General features: G+C 54.6%; 1 protein-coding gene across 5 annotated transcripts in view; it reads left to right on the top strand.

Moving 5' to 3' along the window:
- Positions 1 to 6,567: 6,567 nt before the first annotated feature.
- The window catches only part of ABCC3 (ATP binding cassette subfamily C member 3), a 49,603-nt gene continuing 35,298 nt past the window's right edge, over positions 6,568 to 20,872 (top strand). For all 5 annotated transcript variants that reach the window (XM_037808437.1, XM_037808435.1, XM_037808436.1 and 2 more), the window contains exon 1: positions 6,568 to 6,670. In XM_037808437.1, the coding sequence (XP_037664365.1) occupies positions 6,626 to 6,670 (45 nt within the window). In that variant the 5' untranslated portion in view covers positions 6,568 to 6,625. The remainder of the gene's footprint in view (positions 6,671 to 20,872) is intronic.

Raw genomic sequence — 20,872 nt, 5'->3', positions numbered from 1 at the left:
AGCCCCTGTGTGAACTTGGCAGTTGGGAGCTGGGGGTGCCCGGCCACTGGGTGGTGGGCCAGAGGCTTTGTCCAACCCTGTGTTTTCCCTGTGCTGGAAGCTTTTGTAATTGCTCTTTTGGACAGAAACGCTACCACTCCTTGAAGCAAACACCTGTTTTTATCCTTTCAGGCTGTGCAGTGAGGTCCAACTCTTTTTCCTCTGGCCTCCGTGGGTGGGAGAGAGGGATGCTAGTGGGAGCTGCCTGTTTTTTCCCTTTAAAGCAAAGCTGTACAGAATTCCTAGAGTTTTGTCACCTGGGTCTGCAGATGAAGCCTTTATATTTTTGTAGAATTCTGCAGCTGTCTGTTCCCTAATGAGGGTGGGAGATTTGGGGAGGGGAACTCTGAGGTCTTTTTTTCTTCTAGTGGTTGGAGGATTCTAGGTCAAGGGGAAGCCAGAGAAATGGCCCGCAGCCCCCTCCCCTCCATCCCAAGCCTCCCTGAAAAACCTCCTTCTCCTCTCTGTCAACAATGCAGCAGCATCAGAATACTGTGGCGTTACGGGGTTGACTCTTAGCATTCCTGGTTCTTCTGGGGGGGCCCTTCCCCAGCCCCCTCTTCCCAGTAGGAGCCAGGTCAGTTTGTTTGGGGGTACCCTGGCTATGATTTGGGGTTGCTCTCTAGAGATCTGCAGTGGTCAGCCTGGGGAACAGGGAAAAGCACTCCTGCTCTCTCTGCCACCCCCAGCAGTGGACTGGTGGGTTTCTCAGCAAGGGAGTGGCCCTGGAGGGGGCATCTTGGTAGCGATGCAGAAATAGTAATAGCAGAGTCAGTGTAGATATTTGAGGGGAGAGAATTGTGACCTCTCCCCCAACTGTGTAAACTCTTTATCAGTGATGGAAACTGTTGTGTCTCATTAAAAGGGTTTCAAAGTGGAAATAATGACAGTGCTTAATCTATTAACAGTAATAATAATGGTGAGGCTAACCTCATGGTGCTTGGCTTGGGGGCGGTTTGGGGTGAAGGAGGCTGGGTGGGGGAGCCTGGTAGAAGTGGCAAGTCTTGGTTGAGGGCCTCCAGGGACAGGGTAGGAGCTGGCGGGGGGCTTCAGGAGTGTGGGGGCTTCCAGAGGGAAGACTATCTCCCTTGACACTTCAGCCCTCAGCCTTCCCTTTGGGGGTTCAGAGGAAAATGTGCCAACGGCTGCAGGCCCCACCTCAGTCTTGGCTGCTTCTGTCTCCTCCACCCCCAAGACTCCAGGAAAAGGTCTTTCTGGGGGTGGGGGACTGGGAAGAGGAGCAAGCTGAGTGGTGCTAAAAACAAACCTGAGGCTCATATGCAGTCTCTCACTTACTCCTCACAACACCCTAGCAAGGGAAGTACCATTGCTTTCCTCATTTTTCTTGGAGGTGAAGGGTTCAGAGAGGTCAAGTGACTTGCCCAAGATCACACAGCTGTGTAGTGGCACAGTTGGGATTTAACTTCAGGATGGCCAACCTCCAGCCCACTGGCTTCACACTACGCCAGTCTCCTCTCACTGTGGAGGGAATGGGACATGGTGGGAGGAATCCTGCGCACAAAATGACTCGCCGGGGAGGAGGGTGTGATTTCCAAAGCCGTCATATTCGTGTTCATAGAAATGTACACACATGTTCCCAGCTCGGTGTACTCAGAAGCTTAGAGAGGCCCACTGCCTCCCACCCCATAGGATGCCTGCCTTCGACCAAAGGGCTCAGTGGGGAGGGGAGTTCAACCACGGGGGAAGGCGTCCCTCAGCTCTGGGAGCTTGCCCAAGGGCTGGCCATGTCTGGCTCTGCCATCACTCCAGTTTCCCAGGCACCACCCTTGCCTGGCATGGCACAGCCCTTTAACCCATGCCACTGCTCTATGTCTCCTCCCACCCCCTCTCTCTTCCTTTACTCCTACTCAGGCCAGGCCACACCCACTTTCCAAGCAGCCTTCCCCTCCATCGTCCCCCCCAGCCCCTACACCCCACAGCTTGGTGCCCCACGGCCTCCCTGCCTGCCCCTCTCCTGGGCCAGCTGAGATGCCCAGCCTGTGGGGTTGGTGACAGTGGCGCAGTGAGGGCAGCCGACACCAGGTGGCAGCACAAGACACCCTGACCTGGTGCCACTCTGGTTCCCCTCCTGCAGAAGGACCAAGCCAGCCAAGGGCACCAACACTGATGACACCTTCTATGGGCAGGTGCCCTGCAGAACCTTCCAAATGCAGAACGGGCAATGGGGCAGAACGACGTGCCTGTGCGTGGGGAAGCCCAGCCTGGAGGCCCGGCTGGCCACCTGCTGAGCCCGTCTTGCCAGTGGCTCCTGCTAGGGCCAGTGGACCCACAACAAATCCCAGGTGGTGGTTCCCCAGGAGGGAAGTTAACTCTTGAAAGTGAGTTTGGTTATGGTCTGGCCTCCTGCTCTAGGGGCAGAGCAAGGGCGGGTCAAGGAGGCAGCTACTCCAGCAAGGCTCTGGGAGGGAATTCCGCTAAGAGCTTTGAGACTCTTTGTCTGAGCTCTGGTCCCAGTGTGGGAGCTGCGGAGTGTGGCCCAAGGAGCTAATTAATTCTTGCTTTGCAAATTCCTGAGTTGGGTGCACATGCATGTCAAATCAGATGCAAAAGCAGTCAGGTGCAGAGGGGTGGCCTGGGTGACCTTGCTGAGGGTCATAAATGCAGGACCAGCAGGACCCTACCAAGCTGGGGTCTGGAGAAAATAAACCTTGTTGCATGAGAGGAGAGAAAGGGCAGGCTGGGATTTGGGAGCTGAAGAGTGGTTTGGGCCTCCAAGGAGCCACAAGGGGCTAAAAGGAATCTGGGAGTGAGGTGAAGGGGAGACCAGCCTGGCTTTGCTACTTGCTCCCCTTCCCCCACCGTCTTGCCTGTTCTAATCTGACTCTCCCCTTCTGCAGCAATTCTTGTTCCCGGGTCTCCCCATTCCCCGTCTCCTCCTCGCCCCCGCCACTCTGTTTTCTTCTGCTGTCTGCTGTCATTCCTGCTCTGAGCTGTACCTTGCAATTATCTTATCTTTCCATCTTGCCAGGAAATCCCTGATGCTGGGTTCCCCTGGGATGCTCACAGGCGGGGGAGGCGCGGCACATGCTCTGTCCATCCTGCCTGGAGCTGCAGTAGGTGGGGAGGAAGGATGGGGCTTGGGCTACTGAGGCTGGGGGAGGTTCGGTCCATCTCTGTGCTGCAGGCCGACCCACAAGGCCCCCCTGGCTCCTCTCGGGAGCCCTCCAGCTGGAAGCATCTGGTTTGGAAAACTCAGAGGCAGAGGGGGCAGCGCCGACTGCTGGGGCTGTACCTAATGCCACGGTGACCTTGCCACCTGGGGGACTTAGTTGGCCAACAAATGTTTCCTGAGGATCAGCTTTGTCAGTCACTGTCCTGGGTGCTGGGAATACAGAGATAGACAAGACTCAGTCCCTATCTTCAAGGCAATCACTGTCCGTCTTCTGGCTATCAGTGATTACAGTACAGGGAGAGAAGGTTGTCAGATGAAGGGTCTCTAACCCAGGAATGGGGCTGGGAAGGTAAAAGATGGCTTCTGGGAAGGGAGGTCTTGAGCAAAATCTTCAAAGATGAGCAGAGTTTGCCAGGTGCAGGAAGGGCGGTGGGGTGTAGTGGGGAGAACATACCAAGCGGCCCTGGAGGTGGGCCAGGACACACGGTGCAGCAGCTAAGGGAACAGGGCATGCATCCTGCCCAAGGAGCCCGACACTCGGACGAGGCTCTGAGGCTCTGCCAGGACGAGCAAGGCCACCCCAGACAAGGTGTGGGACCTCCCTGGGCCTCAAATGTCTTGCTCTGCTGAGAAAAACAACCCAAAGGGCAACATACTAGGACCACTATGGTTATTAGTGCAGGGCTGGGTGAAAGAGAGGCCAGGAGAACATCAGACAGGAGGGGAGAGCCCCTAATGCCTCAAGAAAGATGGGGTGTCCATTGACAGATGAATAAATAAACAAAATGTGGTGTATCCATACAAAGGAATATTACTCAGCCATAAAGAGGAATGAAGTGCTGACACAGGCAACAACATAGGTGACCTTGAAAACATTGTGCTAGGTAACAGAAGTCAGACACCAAAGGACACATATTATATGACCCCATGTGTATGAAATATCTAGAACAGGCAAATCCATAGATACAGAAAGTAGACTAGAGATAACCAGGGTGAGGGAAATAGAAAGAAGGAGTTATTGCTTAATGGGTGTAGGGTTTCTGCTTGGGGAGATGGAAAAGTGTTGGCAATGGATAGTGTTGATGGTACAAACACGTAAATGCAATGAATGCCAGTGAATTGTATACTTAAAAATGGTTAAAGTGGCAAATTATATGTCATATATGTCAATACCATAAAGAAAAATTCAGCTATTAAAAAAGAGAGAGATGGGGGAAGGCAGGCATGGCAAGAGGCCCACCGTGATCTCAGAGGCTCCCACCCAGGCCTCCTGCTTGGGAAGGGCTCTCTAATGGCCAGACAAAAAGGCTGGGCCAAAGGAGATGGTGCCTCAGCCCCAACACTGAAGCCAGAACCCAAGGGTCCTGGCCCTACGCTAGAGTCTAGCCAGTGGATGGCCTGGCCAGCCCAGGGCTGGAGGGTCACGGGTGGGAGATCTGGCTGGCCCTGGGCTTCCCGTCTCAGGAAGGAGGCCTGTCTGGGGAGCCCACTCCCAAAGAGGCCTGAAGGAAAGTCCCCAAACTCCCCAAGCCCAGAGCCAGCCTCCCTAGTTACCTAATGCCTATGACCTCTGCAAGCCTTAGAGAATGGGAGAGGAAGGACAAGCAGAGGATGCAGGTGGGGGTGGGGGGCTAGGAGGAGGTGGGAGTCACAGAGAGGCCGCATGGAGGACATGGTCTATAGGAGTCAGGGAAGGGTGGCAGGAGGATTCCCAGCTGCTCAGTCCATGGAATCCTAGACTGCAGGGCTGGCAGAGATCTCAGATGGCATCTTGTCCAGGTTGCTCAAAAAACTGAACCCCAGAGGCATCGAGGGGCTTGTCAAGGTCACACAGTATACAAAAGGCAGTGCCCGAGGCATGGAGGGGGAATTGCAGGTGACTCATCGGTCCCTGCCCTTGGGGACCTCTCAGACTGGTGGGAAAGACAGATTCTTTTCACCGCTAAATATAACCCAAGGCACACTGTGACAAGGGTGTGAAAGCTCTGTAGAGTCTTCTCCCCAGAGATAGGGAGGTGAGAGGGTGGAGAAGGGGGCAAAGAGGGGCTCCCGATCCAGCTGCCTTGTCCACTCTGCCCCACCCCCTCCCATGCCCACACAGATCTCTGTTGGAGAGACTTCCCCTTCTGGTGACTTCCTGCCTGCCCAAAGGAAGGAGAGGGGCTCGCTGCTTCTGCGCCCGTCTTGCTGGAGCCTGCCCATGCCTGCCGCTGAGCAGCCAAGGAAGGAAACACCTTCTTCTTAGAACAAGTGCCAGGGAAGGAATCGCCAGGGTGAACAGGGGCAGACCCTGCAGATGGGGACGTGGTGGGGTGGGGTGGGGGGCAGGGTGCACAGGGGTGGGATGGGCAGGGGAAAGGCTGGCCAGGGAGGGTTCCTTCTTAGTCCCAAGAAAAAGTAGGGGGTTTGCCTTCTGGGTCCCTGTTAGGTGAGAGAGGGTGGCTGGGAGGGTGGTATAGAGAGGGAAGGAAGGAAGGGGGAGAGCTCCTAGCCTGGCCAGCCTAGGGTGAGCAGGATATGAAGGCCACTGATCCCGAACCCATTTTACAGATGGGAAATATGGAGTCCCAGCCTCAGGAGGAAGATGCTAGCGGAGGGCTCTTCCAGCTCCCACCTGACCAGGCTGAAGTGGAGGAAATTAAGTCATGTTAGGTCCCTACTAAGTGGGCCGGGCAACCAGCTTGGCACTTTATATGCCTTTCTCAATTAATCCTCGGAGTAATCCTATGAGGTAGGCACTGAGACTATTCCACTCTTCCTATTTTACAGATGTGAAAGCAGATGCAGAGAATGGTGCCCAAGTGCCAAGCCCAAGGTCAGGGAGCTGCAAAACCTCAGGAAGGTGGCAATTTAAGAGACCCAAAGGAAGGCTGGGACCTCGGCTCCCTCCCAGGGTACACCCAGACAGGGGCACATTAGGAACTGGCTCTGGAAACTTGGGGGAGAGAGTATCCTTCCCATTTGAGCACCCAAGTTCTTCCCGTTTTACAGATGGCAAAACTGAGGTCCAGAGGTGCACGTGACCTTTTCAAGGATTTTTATTCAAGGAGAGGGGTGTCGCTAAGACCCTCTCCATGTCTCCTCTGACCGATCGAGCGCCCACGACGTTGAGTGTGGGGAGGAGCGGGTGTGTGCCCCAGTTTCCCCCTCTGCTTGGGCCCCATCAGCCTCAGCATCTGGAGGGGCATCTCTCCAACGTGGCCCAGGGGACACCGGAAAGGACTGTCACTGTGTCAAAGGCACCCCACGCCAAAGTCCCTCCCGGCGCCGCGGTGTCTTGGAGGCGCTGTCGCAAACCCCGCCGGGACGGGGTAGCGCGACCCGCAGGCGGCGTGGGTAGGGCTGGGCGGGCCGGGGCGGGGCCCGCGGCGGAGGCGGCTCCCAGCGCCCGCACTTGTTCCTGGCCCCGGGCGGGCGTCCGCGCTCGCTGCCTCGCCTCCGCGCCTCGGCCCCATGGACGCCCTGTGCGGCTCCGGGGAGCTCGGCTCCAAGTTCTGGGTAAGGCGCGGGGCTCAGGGGCCGCCGTGGCGGGGGCCGTGGTCAGCCGGGGGCCACCTGGTTGCCGCCGCCTGCCTTCCCGCAGGGGCTGGGAGAGGCATCCCAGGACGGAGGGCGCGCGCCGGCCGAGCCCCCCACCCCCGAGGCGGCGGGGGAGCCGGGAGAGGGCGCCGGGGCGCCGGGAGGGGGCCGGACCGCGCCGCCCAGAGCCGGGACCCGGAAGCTGCCCTGACCGAGCCTCGGGAAGGCGAGGCCACGAGTCTCCTCGCGGGCGCAGTGGACTCCACCCCGTAACCGGGAGATGCCCCCACTGCCCGTCTCGCCCCGGCCCCTCTCTCCCGGCTGACCCCAAACTGCAGGAGGGGCATTTCCCCATTAGCAGCGTTCGTGGTGGACCCGGCTAGGGCTGGGGTGCTCACCCTGCACACCTGCCCCGGCTCCCCAGGGCCTTCAGAGCCCTTGCTCAACCTGCCGCTTTCCAAGGCTGGCTTCTTGGGAAGCATCGCCTGGTTGCAGGTGTGAGAGCAGATGATCCTCGCTGTCCTGGGCTCGGAAGGGGGAGGCAAACCCCACTCTGGAGACAGTCCTCTCCTGGTGCAGGGGTATCAGGGTTCCCAGATCCAACCCTGGGAAGGAGAAGCCCAGAGAGAGGAGGGCATGTGCTTAAATTCCCACAGCCAGACGAAGGCAGAGCTGGGCTGGAGAAGTAGGCTTTTTGACTCTCACACCACATCCCTCTCTAAGACCTCAGGGGGCTTTTCCAGTGGCTGACCCCAGCCACCTAGCACAGTTCCAGCTCATTACATGAGTGTTTTTGAATCTGGGAGCAATGGAGTACCTGTATAACAACAACAACAAAAAAGTGTCTTTGGGGATCTCTCTCTTCTCTAGATCCTAAAATGTTAATCTGTGATGTGTAACTTGTCTGCCCTGGTCCTTCTGGCCAGCCTCACAGAAATCCCCTCTGTTATCCAGCCTGGACTGGTCACTTGTTACAGGGTCCAAAGGTTGCCTGTTCAGTTATATGGGGTCAGCCCGAGAGCTTTCTTACCAGTTTTCAGAACCTACTCATAGCAGCTCCCTGCGTTTTCACTGCAATTCAGTGAGGCAAGTGGTGTGGACTTCATTTTACCAGAGAGGCTCAGATTAAAGGGGCTTGTATAGGGTCATCCAGGGATGTGCAGCAGAGGATAGTCTCAAATCCAGGAACTCTGAACCCCAATCTCTGAATCTTTTCCCTATTTCAAGTATTTGTACATATGTGCCTGGTGTGTATGTGCCCAGTGTGTGTGCAGGTGTATGTGAACAGGTGTGTATGTGTAGTACACACCTTTGTACATGTGTGTGTGTTATTCACTAGGGTGTGCATGCATGCTTGTGGATGTGTGTGCAGGTGCGTGCGGGTACGCAGATGTGTGTGTACACAGCGTTCATGCTCTGGGGCTGTGTTTAGATTGCGCTGTGTTTGGGTTACATGGGTGTTTTTGAATCTTGAGGCAGTGGAGCACCTATGTTTTTTAAAAGTGTCTTTGGGGGTCTCTCTTTTCTCTAGATCACTAAAGCGTTAGTCTGTGATGTGTAACTTCTCTGCTGCAGTTCTTCTTGCCCAGCCCCACAGAAATCCCAGCCAGCCTGAACTGGTCACTTGTTACAGTGTCCAGAGGTTATCCAGCACTGCTCTTTGGCCCTGTACTCCTTTCTACTTCCACTTGAATCCTGCTGAGGATGGGGCTGATGTGGCCCTGGCATGGTCATGGTGTCTGGGGTGGCCAGGAGGAGGACTTGAAATCGAAGGAGATGGCTGTGCCCAACCCTCAAACGCAAGGACCCTGGGTAGACAGCCAAGCCCTGGGAGCATGGCACTGTATAGAGACAGGTTCTTCAAGGAACCTGGAGGAGTTGAGGACCTCAGGTCTCCCTTCTTGTCCTGAACTCAGAGATCCTCTATCTCTGCCCTGTTCCCTTCCATGCAGTTGGGGAATCCAAGGGTGTCAGAACTTGGGGGCTTGGAGCAGCTAGCACAACCCTTCCTTGCAGAACTGGGAAAACTGAGGCCCAGGGAGGGAATGGCCTTGCCAAGGTCACGTGACAATCAGTTGCAGGATGCTGGGCTGGAAAACAGGACCCCCAGGATTTGGCTGCATCTTTTCCATTCACTGGCTGTGCACCCTTGGGCCTGTGGCCCCTGGACTTCTCGCTGCTCCTGAGCAGCCCTCCTCCGAGGACCTCAGGGTCCAGGAGAGTCAGCTCGTCTGCATTAGGTTCAAAGGACAGATCCCTTCTCCGATGGTCATGATGAGCAGATGTGGGATTCCTGCTTGCAGACCTCAAATGGGTACTCTCCTTCCTCAACCTGTTCTCCAAATGCTCTCCGTCATCCACGTCACCCCTTTGGCTCCAGAAAGCCGTTCTGTGCCACATGGGGGTGGTTGGTGACTGGTGGTAAGGCGGGGTGAAAGCAGGAAGGCTCCCTGCTGAGGGGCGGCCTTCATCCTCTGAGGATCTGCAGCTGATGAGACAGGTGGGGTCTGAGGCAGGGAGGCTAGCTCCTCAGCTGCAGCTCAGCTACCCAAACAGCCAGGCATTGTGTGCTGCTTTGCTTCTCATTTGCATTGCGTATGATTCAAGTACACCTGCCCCTGAACCTTCTCGCTTAGGGGGTACAGGTGACCCACCCTGTGGGAAGTGGTTTAGGGCAGCCAAGGAAGTGCCTGAGCCGGGAGGGAAGAGGCAGGGGAGAGAGGGGCTGGGGCTGAGGAGGGAGGGTGGAAGGTCAGGTCGCTCTGGGCCACTCATTTGCCCTACCAAGACTTTCTCCAGCTTATCCTCTCGGCCTCAGCTTCTCCACCTGTGAAACGGGGAAATCACCTACCTTTTACTCACCTCACAAGGTTGTTGCGGGGAGCAAATAAGATGGGAATGTGAGATGATTTTGGGAACTAAAATAGGCCCTGATATCACTGGAGACGGGAGGAAAAGGAGAAATGAGGTTAGAGGGGGTGTTAGGACTGCTAAGACATGGGAGAAAGGGGCTGGCGGGGCTGGTGGGCCAGGGGCTCCCATTCCAGCTGCTCCCGGGGAAGCAGGGGCCTGATTCCGGCTCACTCCATCAGCCTCGGCTCCTGCTAACCCTGAGAGTGGGGGGCTCAAGAGGATCTGTGACTCCTGGACACCTGCACACACACCATGCTGAGGCACACCATGCACCGGGGGAATGATATAGCATGTTCTTTGAGTCTCTCTCTCTCTCTCTCTCTCTCTCTCTCTCTCTCTCTCTCTCTCTCTGCCTCTCTCCCTCTCTTTCTCTCACCTTTACCCACTTTGGGGCAGGTTACCAATGTCTCTGTGAGTGCCTTGGGGTATTCTGGAAATAAATTCCAAATGAGTGAACTGTGTGACAAAATTGCCCAGGACTCATGAGGCCAGAGATGCCTCCAGAACAAAGGAGGTGGTGGTGTCCCTTTACCCCATGTTGGCCCCGGCCTGGAGGACTCCTATCTTTGTGAGCGCTAGAGGTTGGGGAGCACCAGGTGGTAAAGGAAGGGCCTTGATCTGATGATTCCAGGGAGCTCCTGGGAAGTTGTGGTCAGCTCAGAAATCCCAAGTCCTGACCATCAGCTGTCCAAAGATGGAACTGACCATCTGAGAAGTAGTGAGTTCCCTGTCACTGGGGGTGTGTAAGCCATGGTTACTGATCTCTTGGTAGAGATGCAAAGAAGTATTCAAGTCAGGGAAGGAGATGGGGTCCTACCCTGAGAGTCTGGGACCACTGGGGAGAAAGGTGTGGCAGATGGAGATTCTCTAGTTCCTCCCCTAAGATTCCCAGACTCCTCTTTGCCTGGCTCTCTCCCCACTCTGGACATGGGATCCTCCTAGCAGCAGCTCTTGACAGAGGCCCATAGGTCTCCCCCAGTCAGGCCTGTGTGGAGAAGGCGCGTTTACCCACCCCTTGGCCGTTTACCCACCCTAGGACAGAGACATCCCCTATGCGGTCCATTTGGGTGCTGGACCTCCCGCCTTATCAGCCCATCCAGCTGTTTAATCGCATTATAAAAGGAAGCCGTTGTTGCTGTGGAAACTGTGTGTGTGAGGGCAGGGGAGGTTCAGCTCTCTGCACCTCCAGCAGAGTTCATTCTGGCTAGGCTCAACTCTGCCTGTGTGACCTTGGGCAAGTCACTCAGCCTCTCTGAGCTCCAGTTGGGCTTAAGTGGGCTCTGAGGACCCCTTCAGGTCTAGAGGTGCCCAGTGATGATTCTGGAAGGATGACCCTCAAGCTTGGGGGCCAAGGCCATGATTAGGGCCCACCAAACTTTAGGTTTCCTTGGTGGCAGGATCACCCGTGATTCCTCCTGGGTCGTTGCCCAGCGTTAATGGGCAGTCACCAGAACGTCTGAGTAATGCATGAGGCTCTGACTTCAATGTATTTGGACTCTCAAAGGAAGAAGGTGACATGCAAAGCTGTGGGGAAAATGGCAGAGGCAGGGCCTCTGAGGTGGGCAGGGAGGTGGGAGGTGGGAGCTCAGCTCCCCTCCCCTAAGGCACTCCATCCTCACTGCCAGGCCAGGGCCCCGGAATTCCCTCCCTCCATCTCAGCTGGGGACAGGAGAGGCAGGTACTGGATGGCTTTGACCTCTGAGCCCCTGGATCCTGGCTGGGGGATCTGGCTCCCTGCGGCCTCAGGCTGGCTTCTCTCCAGCCCTGCTGTTCCCCCATGGCCCTGGGCCCTGGCCTCTGGCCTCAGGGAAGGAAGTGAGTCAGGGAAGTAGCATTTGGGAGGGAACCGTGCCAAGCCTGTGCCCTCCTTGCCCCCAGACAGGGAACTGGTTCAGTGCACCTACAGGAGTCAGGGCCTGAACACCTGGACTGTGTCCACCTCTCCCAGTGGGACCGTCCCTGGGGCGACAGGTGGGTGGGACCCCCTGAGGCTGTGCCTCTGCTGCGGTGGCTGGGCCTGTCCCTCCCCCACCCCAGAGCTGTTCCTGTTTCTGGCGCTGGATCCATGGGGTGTTGCTGAAGGGGCAGGAATGGGGCTTAACCCTCAGATTGAATTTCTCCTTCTGACTGGCTATTCAGGTTCCTAGTCCAGTGGTTCCCAGAGCCCCAGTTAGTCTGTTACCCAGGTGACAGCCACCCCTTCCCCTCGGATCTGTGAGAACTGTGAAAAGGAGGTGCTTTGATGATGGCTGAAAGAGGGTCTTTAATGTTTCAGGGGATCCAGATGCATGTGTCCTAGCCCTGAGGTGGGAGTCAGGCTGGAGCCCACCGGGGGGTAACGAAAGTGCCGTGCAGCACTGTGGTCAGGGGCTGGGAACCGGCCGGCCGGGGTTCAAATCCCAGCCTCAGCCTGTGTGAACCTGGGCAGGTCACCCTCTGGTGATGCTGAATGCTGGCCAGCAGTCCTGGCACGGTGGTGCTCTGTCCGGCGCTTCTCCGCCCCGCCTCGAGTCCTCGGTCGGCCGGCGATGGGGACCAGAGAGATAAGGGGAGAGAGGGTGCGGACAACGTCTTACCCGGAGCACTTGTGATCACTCAGGACTCGCGGTGGTAAAGCAGATAAACTTTTAATGGGACTAGGCAATCATCATCTTTACAGGTTCCACCCGGGGCGAGACACCTCGGGGGAGAACAACCTCGATGCGGCCGTCAGGTACGGCTCCTTGTGGGCTGTCTCCCCGAGCTTTGCCCGGGAACTTTCTTATAAACCTTGCGTGTATCCAATGGGCTAACGCCACGCACACAAGCATGATTGGTGAATACAGCGGGTGGTTACATACATCAGAAGCCGGAAGCAGGATGTGGGCGCCATCTTGGCACCACTCGATGGGCGGGGGGAACTCAAGGGCAGGCTGCAGCTTGTCTACTAGGCCAAATCCGGAAGGTGGCTGCTCACATCTCCCCCTTTTTTGTTTTTTATGCCCCAGTGTCTCCCTGGGGGTGCAGCGGTAGACATTGGCGGGGCGGAAGGCCGCGTGGGTGAGACAGGAGGCCCCTCTAGGTCAATCAGCGGAGGCGCTTCCGGCCCTTCATCTGCCTCACTTTCAGATTCTGAGTCAGAATTATCAGAACTAGCACTCGACTCCGGCGGCTTGCCCTTATGGGAGCCCTCCGCAGATGAAACAGACTGAGCCTCTTGGAGTGCATGTCGCGCCTGCAACAAGGCGGTAGGCGTAGTTAGGCCTGTGGCTGATTCTAACTCAAGTACTGCACGAACAGTCTCCCATATAAGGACTAGAATCGGGTCCAAACAGACACCCGTTTGGCGCGCTCGGTCTATATCACGACCAAGTTTCATCCAAGAGGGCAGATTAAGGCTGCCAGAACAAGGAAACCAGGGGGCAAAAGTGGCCACATCATCAAGGAATCGTTGGAGAGAACTTTTCTTAACTGAGATACCCCGCTGCTTCAAAAGGGTCTTTAAGGGGGTTAATAGGGGTGAGCTTTCAGACTGCCCCATGCTTGCAGTCGGCACTGTCTTGTAATCACTCGGAGAGCTCTTCCGAGTCCCCGGGGCTACCTGAACGCCCACGGGCCCTAGTCCTCGTATGGAAAGGGGTGCTTACCTTCTCGCGGTGATCAGTCGCGGAAGTCAAGCCACGGATCCCGGGAGCACGTCTCCGTCGGGTCGAGGGGAACGCGAATGAGGTTCCCCGTACGGGCCACCACTTGTCCGGCGCTTCTCCGCCCCGCCTCGAGTCCTCGGTCGGCCGGCGATGGGGACCAGAGAGATAAGGGGAGAGAGGGTGCGGACAACGTCTTACCCGGAGCACTTGTGATCACTCAGGACTCGCGGTGGTAAAGCAGATAAACTTTTAATGGGACTAGGCAATCATCATCTTTACAGGTTCCACCCGGGGCGAGACACCTCGGGGGAGAACAACCTCGATGCGGCCGTCAGGTACGGCTCCTTGTGGGCTGTCTCCCCGAGCTTTGCCCGGGAACTTTCTTATAAACCTTGCGTGTATCCAATGGGCTAACGCCACGCACACAAGCATGATTGGTGAATACAGCGGGTGGTTACATACATCAGAAGCCGGAAGCAGGATGTGGGCGCCATCTTGGCACCACTCGATGGGCGGGGGGAACTCAAGGGCAGGCTGCAGCTTGTCTACTAGGCCAAATCCGGAAGGTGGCTGCTCACAGTGCTCAAGTCTCCAAAATTGTTGTTGACTGGCACGGCTCCTTCCAGAAGTGTGTTGGTCCATCAGGCCTGGGAGGCACGGACTGCTCCAGCCACCAAAGGTCCATGAGTGAGCATGAATGGGGGTCAGAGTGGGGCCCTTGCCCCTTCTGCACCTCCATTTCTGTGGAGATATGTGATCTTGTGGGCCAGTCCCTTCCCGCTGGCCGCTGTGACCTCGGGAAGTACAGCACTGTTGGCTCTTCTCCCGGCCACCACACAGGATTAAGGAAGTAATTGCTCTTCTCACGACAGAAGCTGTCCACCGGCCTGGGGCCTGGGGAGCTGGGAAGCCCCTGGCAGGGCCCCGGGGTCCCCCCCGCACCGCCCCTCTGCCGCCTGCTTGGGTCTGCAGGGATTTCAGCCTCTGTGCCCGTGAAAGGGCATCGCTGCATGGTCCATTCTGGTGCATCCCGCCTTATCAGCCCCATCCAGCTGTTTAATCGCATTATTAAGGAAGCCGCTGTTGCTGTGGAAACAGTGTGGGCGACGGCAGGGGAGGGGGCAGCGGGGTGGCTCCCGCCTCCCGGTCCATGCCATTCTCAGTGGCGGTAGGAGAACTTTGAGCAGGGGGCATCGTCTGGCCCTAGTTGGGCTGTGGGGAGTGTTGGGGAGGCGAGGAGGTGGCCTCCACTGTCCCTGCCCTCATCTTCATTTTACCCTTAACTTTATTTGGGTCAGAAGTCCCCTTGGGAGCCAAGGACCGTGGCCTGCAGAAGCTGGGGCTTGGGAAGGCGCCCTTCACTCATTCATTCATGCATTTGTTCTTGGGGTGCTTTGTTTGTTCAACAAAGAGGTGTGAGTGCCGCTTCTAGGCAGTGGGGAACACCACGGCAAACAGAACAAACCAGGATTCTTGTGGGAAGAGGCAGAAGGACAATCAACATTCTGGTTAAGCCCATTATATGGTATGATAAGGAAGGGCTGTGGGAAAATAGAACAGGCTGAGGGGATTGGGGGCACAGGGACAGGCTGGGCAGGGGCTTAGATTACCAGGGCTGCTGTGACAACTATCACACAACGGGGCGGCTTCGCAGGGATTTATGGGCTCCCGGTTCTGGTGGCCGGAAGTCATCAAGGCAGTGGCAGAAGTCTAGCACTCCAGAAATCCTCCGTTACCTGGCAATCTCTCTCTCCTTCTGTCTGCAACTCTGATTCCTGCTGACTTCTGATTCTTCTGACTGACTGCGTCCCAATTTCCTTGGCTTCTAAGGACTCTGTCATGTAGACTAAGGCTGTCTTGATTCACTGTGGCCCATCTAAATAGGAGCTTCGAAGGCCCTATTCACACGGGTGCACATTAGCTAATAATGGCATCTTCAGAGGTCCTGGTTGCAAATGGAATTCACAGCCACAGGAATGCAGGTTAAAGACGTGGATGTATCGTTTGTGGGGTGCAAGATTCAATCCCCAACAGCCCAACAGGGTGTAACTTGCAATTTTAATTAGGAAGTTCGGGATGAGCGCCCATGAAAAGGTGAGATGTGAGCAGAAGCCTGCAGGATGAGGCTGGGGCACATGGGTACCCGGGGAGAGTGCCGTGCCTGGGCAGGAGCAGGCCCGGTGTGCTTGAGGACCACCATGGAGGCCGGCGTGGGAGGGGGCTCAGCCGAGTGGGCGGGGCTGAGGGAGTGGGCGTGGCGTCTGCCTTCCAGGGCTCGCGGTGCTGTTGGAGGGGCGATAGATATGTTGACACGCGCAGGTCCAGGGGGCATGCGACGGGGACAAACCCCAGCTCGGCATCACAGGTGACCTTGAGTCCGCCACACAGTGGGAAAATCCAGCTTTTTCCTTTGTCAACTGGTCTAACAATGCCCCTCCTTTCTACCTCGGGAAGTTGGAACAGCAACCAAATAACGACTCTGTAAGTGCCACGATAAAATGCCACATAGGCATAAGTGGCCTTTGTCACCCTCAGGTAACAGTCACTTAACTGGCCTTGCAAGGCCATGCTGGATAAAGCAAGGAACAACTGGGGCAGAGGCTGAGGTGCCCCTGAGAGCCTTCCTGTAGGAGGTGAGGCTCAGGGCGGGCTTGGAAGAGCAGGAAGTGAACTCCCTGGAGACTGGGCTGAGCCGGGGCAGCCTAGAGACAGAGCACCTGGATGGGCACCAGCTGGAGGGGGTTAGGGGCCTGCCGGGTTTAAAAAGCAGGCAGGGCTGCCCCTGCATCACCATCCGTTCCCACGGGGAGCAGCACACAGAGATGAGAAGGAAGCTTTACACGCACCTGCGACCTCAAGGAGGACTTGCACAACAAGATGTGAAAGTGGCCAGGTGTGAATGAGCGTGTACTATATGATTTCATTTCTAGGAAGATCCAAAATGGGCAAAAGGAACCCATGTTGTTGGGAGTCAGGACAGCAGTTCTGCTTGCAGTGGGTAGTGACCGGGAGGGGCTCATGGGTGTCAGCCATGTTCTGCTTCTTGGTTTGGGTGTGGGTTCCACAGGTGTGTCAGTGTGTAAAAATTCAGTGAGGTGCAACTTGATTTGTGCACTTTTCTCTAAGTCTATTATATTTTATTAAAAATGTTTTAAAAAGGAAAAACAAAGTCGGCTGGGGCCGGATTAGCGATGTCCGTGTCCAGGTCCCCTCCTGGCCAGGATATCTGACCAACCCGTGGTGCAGCCAGTTCTGTGCCCCAGCGCCAGCTCTGGGCTGGCACATCAGGTGCACAGTATGAGTTTGTGGGTCTTTAGCTCACATGTGACTCAGAGACCTGGGGCCCTGGAATATAAGCTGGATGTGGAATCACCTCTGCCCCCCTGGGCTCGTGTGAGGAAGAGAAGGGCACAAGGCAACATGTTCCTGGTCCGTATGTTCACAAAGCAGAGGCAGGGCCTCCATGCCTGTGGTCCTCACCCAAGAATCGCCACGTGGAAGAAGGATGCTCCAGAGAAGTGGAGCTCGTGATAGGGGCTGACTGCAGAGAAGGGAGGGTGCTGAAGAGGAGGTGGGTCCTAAGCCAGCTACCCGTCCTCCACAGCTGATTGGATTTTGACAAAGGGGAAAAAGGGAAGGGCACATCAGGCAGAGGGACCAGGTTGGGCAAAGGTGTGGGAGTGGGAATCTCAAAGCAGATCGAGGGTGCAGCGAGTTTGGCTAGAGGGTGAGGGAGCCGTGGGAAGGGAGGTGGGCGGGGAAGCCTGCAGAGGGGTCTTGTGGGCCAGGTTGGGTGCTGGGACTTGGTTCTAGGAGCAGCAGGAGCCACGGATGGTTTGTGGGCACCAGGCAAGGGGCGCAGAGTCACATTTCAGGAAGTCACCTCACAGCCGTGGGCATCAGAGGGCATGGGCCTGACGGAGGGAGCTCAGATGCAATTAAGGAGTAAAAAGCAGGCTGAGAAAAGGGAGGCAGGGGGTGTGGACCGCTCCCCTTCAGTGAGACCCTTTCTTAAGATGCGAGAACTCAAGCACATATGTGGGTGGAGAGGTGGAAGCCAGCTGGGGGCCTTGAATACCGGAGTAAGGGGTTTGGACTTTGTCTTATAGGCAGTGGGGAGCCACTGAAGGTTTTGACAGAGGGTATAAGATTATCCTTTTGTTCATTCATTAATTTATACAACAACTAATTTAATTTATTTAAGCTCATTTTTGCTAAGCATCTACTGTATGTCAGATACTGTTCTAGGTACTTGGGATACATCAGAAAATGAAATAAAGGTCCTTTCCTTCCAGGAGCTTAAATGGCAGTAGGAAGAGATGCGAGAAAGCATGTAAACTAGTAAGTTATTTAGCGTGTTAGAAGGTGATGAGTGTGCAGAGAAAAGGAAAAGTGGAGTGGGGTAAAGGGGGATTGGGGGTGCTGGAGGAGCAGGCAGCAGTGCTAAACCAGGTGGTCAGAGTAGAGCCCGTCGAGGAGTGAGATTTGAAGAAAGGCTTAAGGATGTTATGGGGTGGGGTAGGAGTAGGGGGCTCCAGCCGAGGGAACAGCAGAGGCGAAGGTCCTGAAGCAGGTGGTTGCTTGGTGAGATCAGGAGCAGCAGGAAGGCCGGGCGCTGGCTGAGGAAGGAGAGGCAGAGAGAGAGGGTGCGTGGGGGTGGGTGCTGAGCAGGACCTCGCAGCCATTGTGGGGCGTGGGGGGTGGAGATGTCCATTCAGAAGCTGGTTTGAGTCAGGGATTTGGAGAGTGCTGGGCTGGAGAGATAAACTTGGAAGCGCTGGCATATGGATGGTATACTCTTATGAAATTGGATGAGATCACCAAGTGTATGAATGCAGACAGAGGAGGAGAAGAGGAAAGGACCAAACTCCAGGCCCCTCTGATGCCAAGAGGAGGAACCAGTGAAAGAGTCTGAGAAGGCATGACCCACCAAGCAAGGCAGAGACCAAGAGGGCATGGTCAGGGATCTGGGTCCCAGGGCATTGGAAAGGAAGAGACCGGAATCCCATGGCAATTGCCCATGAAGAGGTGAGGGCCTGAGCTAGTCTGATGGCCGAGGGGCCAGGTGGAGGGGACAAGATGGGAGATATGATCATCCCAGTGTTACCCTTGAAGAAACCAAGGCCTGGAGGGGTGAGACGTCAAGCACGTTGCTCAAGGCCTCAGCTTGGAAACAGTGGAGCCAGAATTCAAGCATGAGTCAGTCTGGCTGATGCACCTTCACCTGAATCAACAGGCCCTAGTGCTGCCATGGGAGAATGGTGGTGCCCTTGGCAAAGGCAGGACAGGACAGAGGAGGGCTGGTCCTGGCAGGGAGCAGACAAGCTTGAGAGGTGTTGAATAGGAGGTACCGAGAACAGATGGGGAAGTCATCTGAGAGGCAGCAGGCAGTGGGGCTGAGGCTCAGGGGCTGATCAGAGCTGTTGATATGAGTTAGAGGCTCCTCAGTACAGGCTGTGAGCATTGATGGTGCAGCTACGGGAAGAGAGCTATGGACCAGGGTCGTGGGTCTATGTCCACAGGGTGGCATTAGAAAGAAGAAAAGTAGATGGCAGAAAGGAATGCTTGCAGAGGGACGAGGAGGATCAGGAAAGAGTAGTTCTGAGGATATGGTGGGGGGGGAGGGGACAGTCAGTGAAGGCTGAAAAGGGTCCATTTAATTTGATAGAGGGACCTGGTTATATAGGGTAACTTGAGCACATGACTATCCCCATTCCTTCCTGAAATTCCCTAAATGACAGTAATGAATGAAAAAGATATAAGCCTACAAGAACAAAGGGAAGAGGAGACAACAGCAGACAAGATATCAACATGTTTTCGGAAGGTGGAAAGCGGGTGGAGGAGTGATAACTGATGTAATCAAGTGGAGGCAGCTGAAACCACAAAACATGCACAATTGAAAGCTGAGAAGTTGGAGGGCTGGAGAAAGCAGGGAGAGGGGCAGGGCTGAAATCAGAGGTGTTGGAAGACCATATATGAAGAAATTAAACACCTGGGTTTCCTTCTCATCCCCGCTCAAAGCCAGGCATCTGCCCATCTGCCCCCAACATAAGACCCACAGGTTGTTCTGTAGAGCTAGGTGCACTGGGTCCCAGAGAAATGACCTCCAGTGTCTCCCAGTTGAGGGTCTTCCCCGAATGACCAGGTTCCTACTTGATCACTCTACAGTGAAGCCCAACAGCCAAGAAGCCCTGCCCCTGGCACTTTTAGTGTCTCGCTCTAAAGAATCAAGAGACAGCCAAGCCTCAAGAGTTACCTACCAGACATTTGAGGAAAATCGCCTACCTGAAAGACAGAAACCAAATGAAACTAACAACCAGAAAAAAAGGAAAATGGGAAGAAACAGACATTGCAAGAAGCTGAGGAAAACATGAAGGAAACAATATTCCCAGAGAAGTACGGGAAGATATTCCATCCATGCAACAAGAATAGGTTACTGCAATAAAGAAACAGAAAACAAGAAATAGCTGTTAAAAGTTCAAAAATCTAATAGCTGAAATGATACATTCAATAAATGGGTTAGAAGATAAAGTCAACAAAATCTCTCAGAAGTAACTACCTCAAAAATGAGAAGGAAATTAGGAGAGAAAAAGATAACAAAATTAGAGAATCAGTCAATATCCATTTAGTAAGGAGTCTGGAAAGAAAGGAGGGGGGAAATGCTAGGGAGCAAATTACCAAAAATGTAATACAGAAAAATCCCCAGATCAGAAAATATGAATCCCCCTGACTGTGAGGATCCAATAAGGATTCATACCAAGACTCATTGGGAAATGTCAGGTCACTAGGGAGGAAAGATCCTACAATGCTCTAAGAAAGAAAGAAAAGAAAGGCTGTATATAAAGGAAAGGGGTTTAGAACGCCATCTGGTTTCTCAACAGCAATAATGGAAGCTAGAAGATGATGGAGAAATGCCTTCAAAATTCCGAGGGAAAATGCATTTCAATGTAAAATTCTATGCCTAGCCAAACAGCCAACTGAGGTAGGAGAAAAAGACAATTTCAGACATGCACATTCCCCCCAAACTCTTTTCCGATTCACCCTTTATCAGGAGGTTACAGAAGAACGTGTGCCGGAAAGGAAGAGAGAAAATCAAGAAAGAGAAGATGAAAGATCTAGGAGACTGGATCCACTACAGGAAAAAGCTCAAGGGATTTAACAGAATGACAGCAAAGGAAAGTTCTGGGAACCATAGCTGTTTAGCAGACCTAGAAAGAAATCGATATTGGAGCAGAGAACAGAGGGTCCAGGGGAAGGAGTCAAACTAATTAATTACCTGATGCATTTGACCAGGTAGAAGCTGGTATAAAGAGGGGATTTGCAGAAATCAGCACCATCATACACTGCTGGTGGGAATGTAAGAGTGTAGCCACTTTGGAAAATAGCCTGGCGGTTCCTCAAGTAAACATGGAGTTACCATGTAACCCAGCAATTCCACCCAAAAGAAATGAAAACATATGTTCATTCAAACCCTTGTATACAAATGTTTATAGCAGCATCATTCATAATAGCCCCAAAGTCAAAACAACTCAAATGTCAATCAACTGATGAATTGATAAACAAAATGTAGTATGTACATATAATGGGATATTATTTGGCAATAAAAAACGAAGTACTGTTACATACTAAAACATGGATGAAA

Source organism: Choloepus didactylus, chromosome 18 (assembly GCF_015220235.1).
Source record: "Choloepus didactylus isolate mChoDid1 chromosome 18, mChoDid1.pri, whole genome shotgun sequence".
Classification (NCBI taxonomy): Eukaryota; Metazoa; Chordata; class Mammalia; order Pilosa; family Megalonychidae; genus Choloepus; species Choloepus didactylus.
This window is presented reverse-complemented; position numbering and strand designations above follow the sequence as displayed.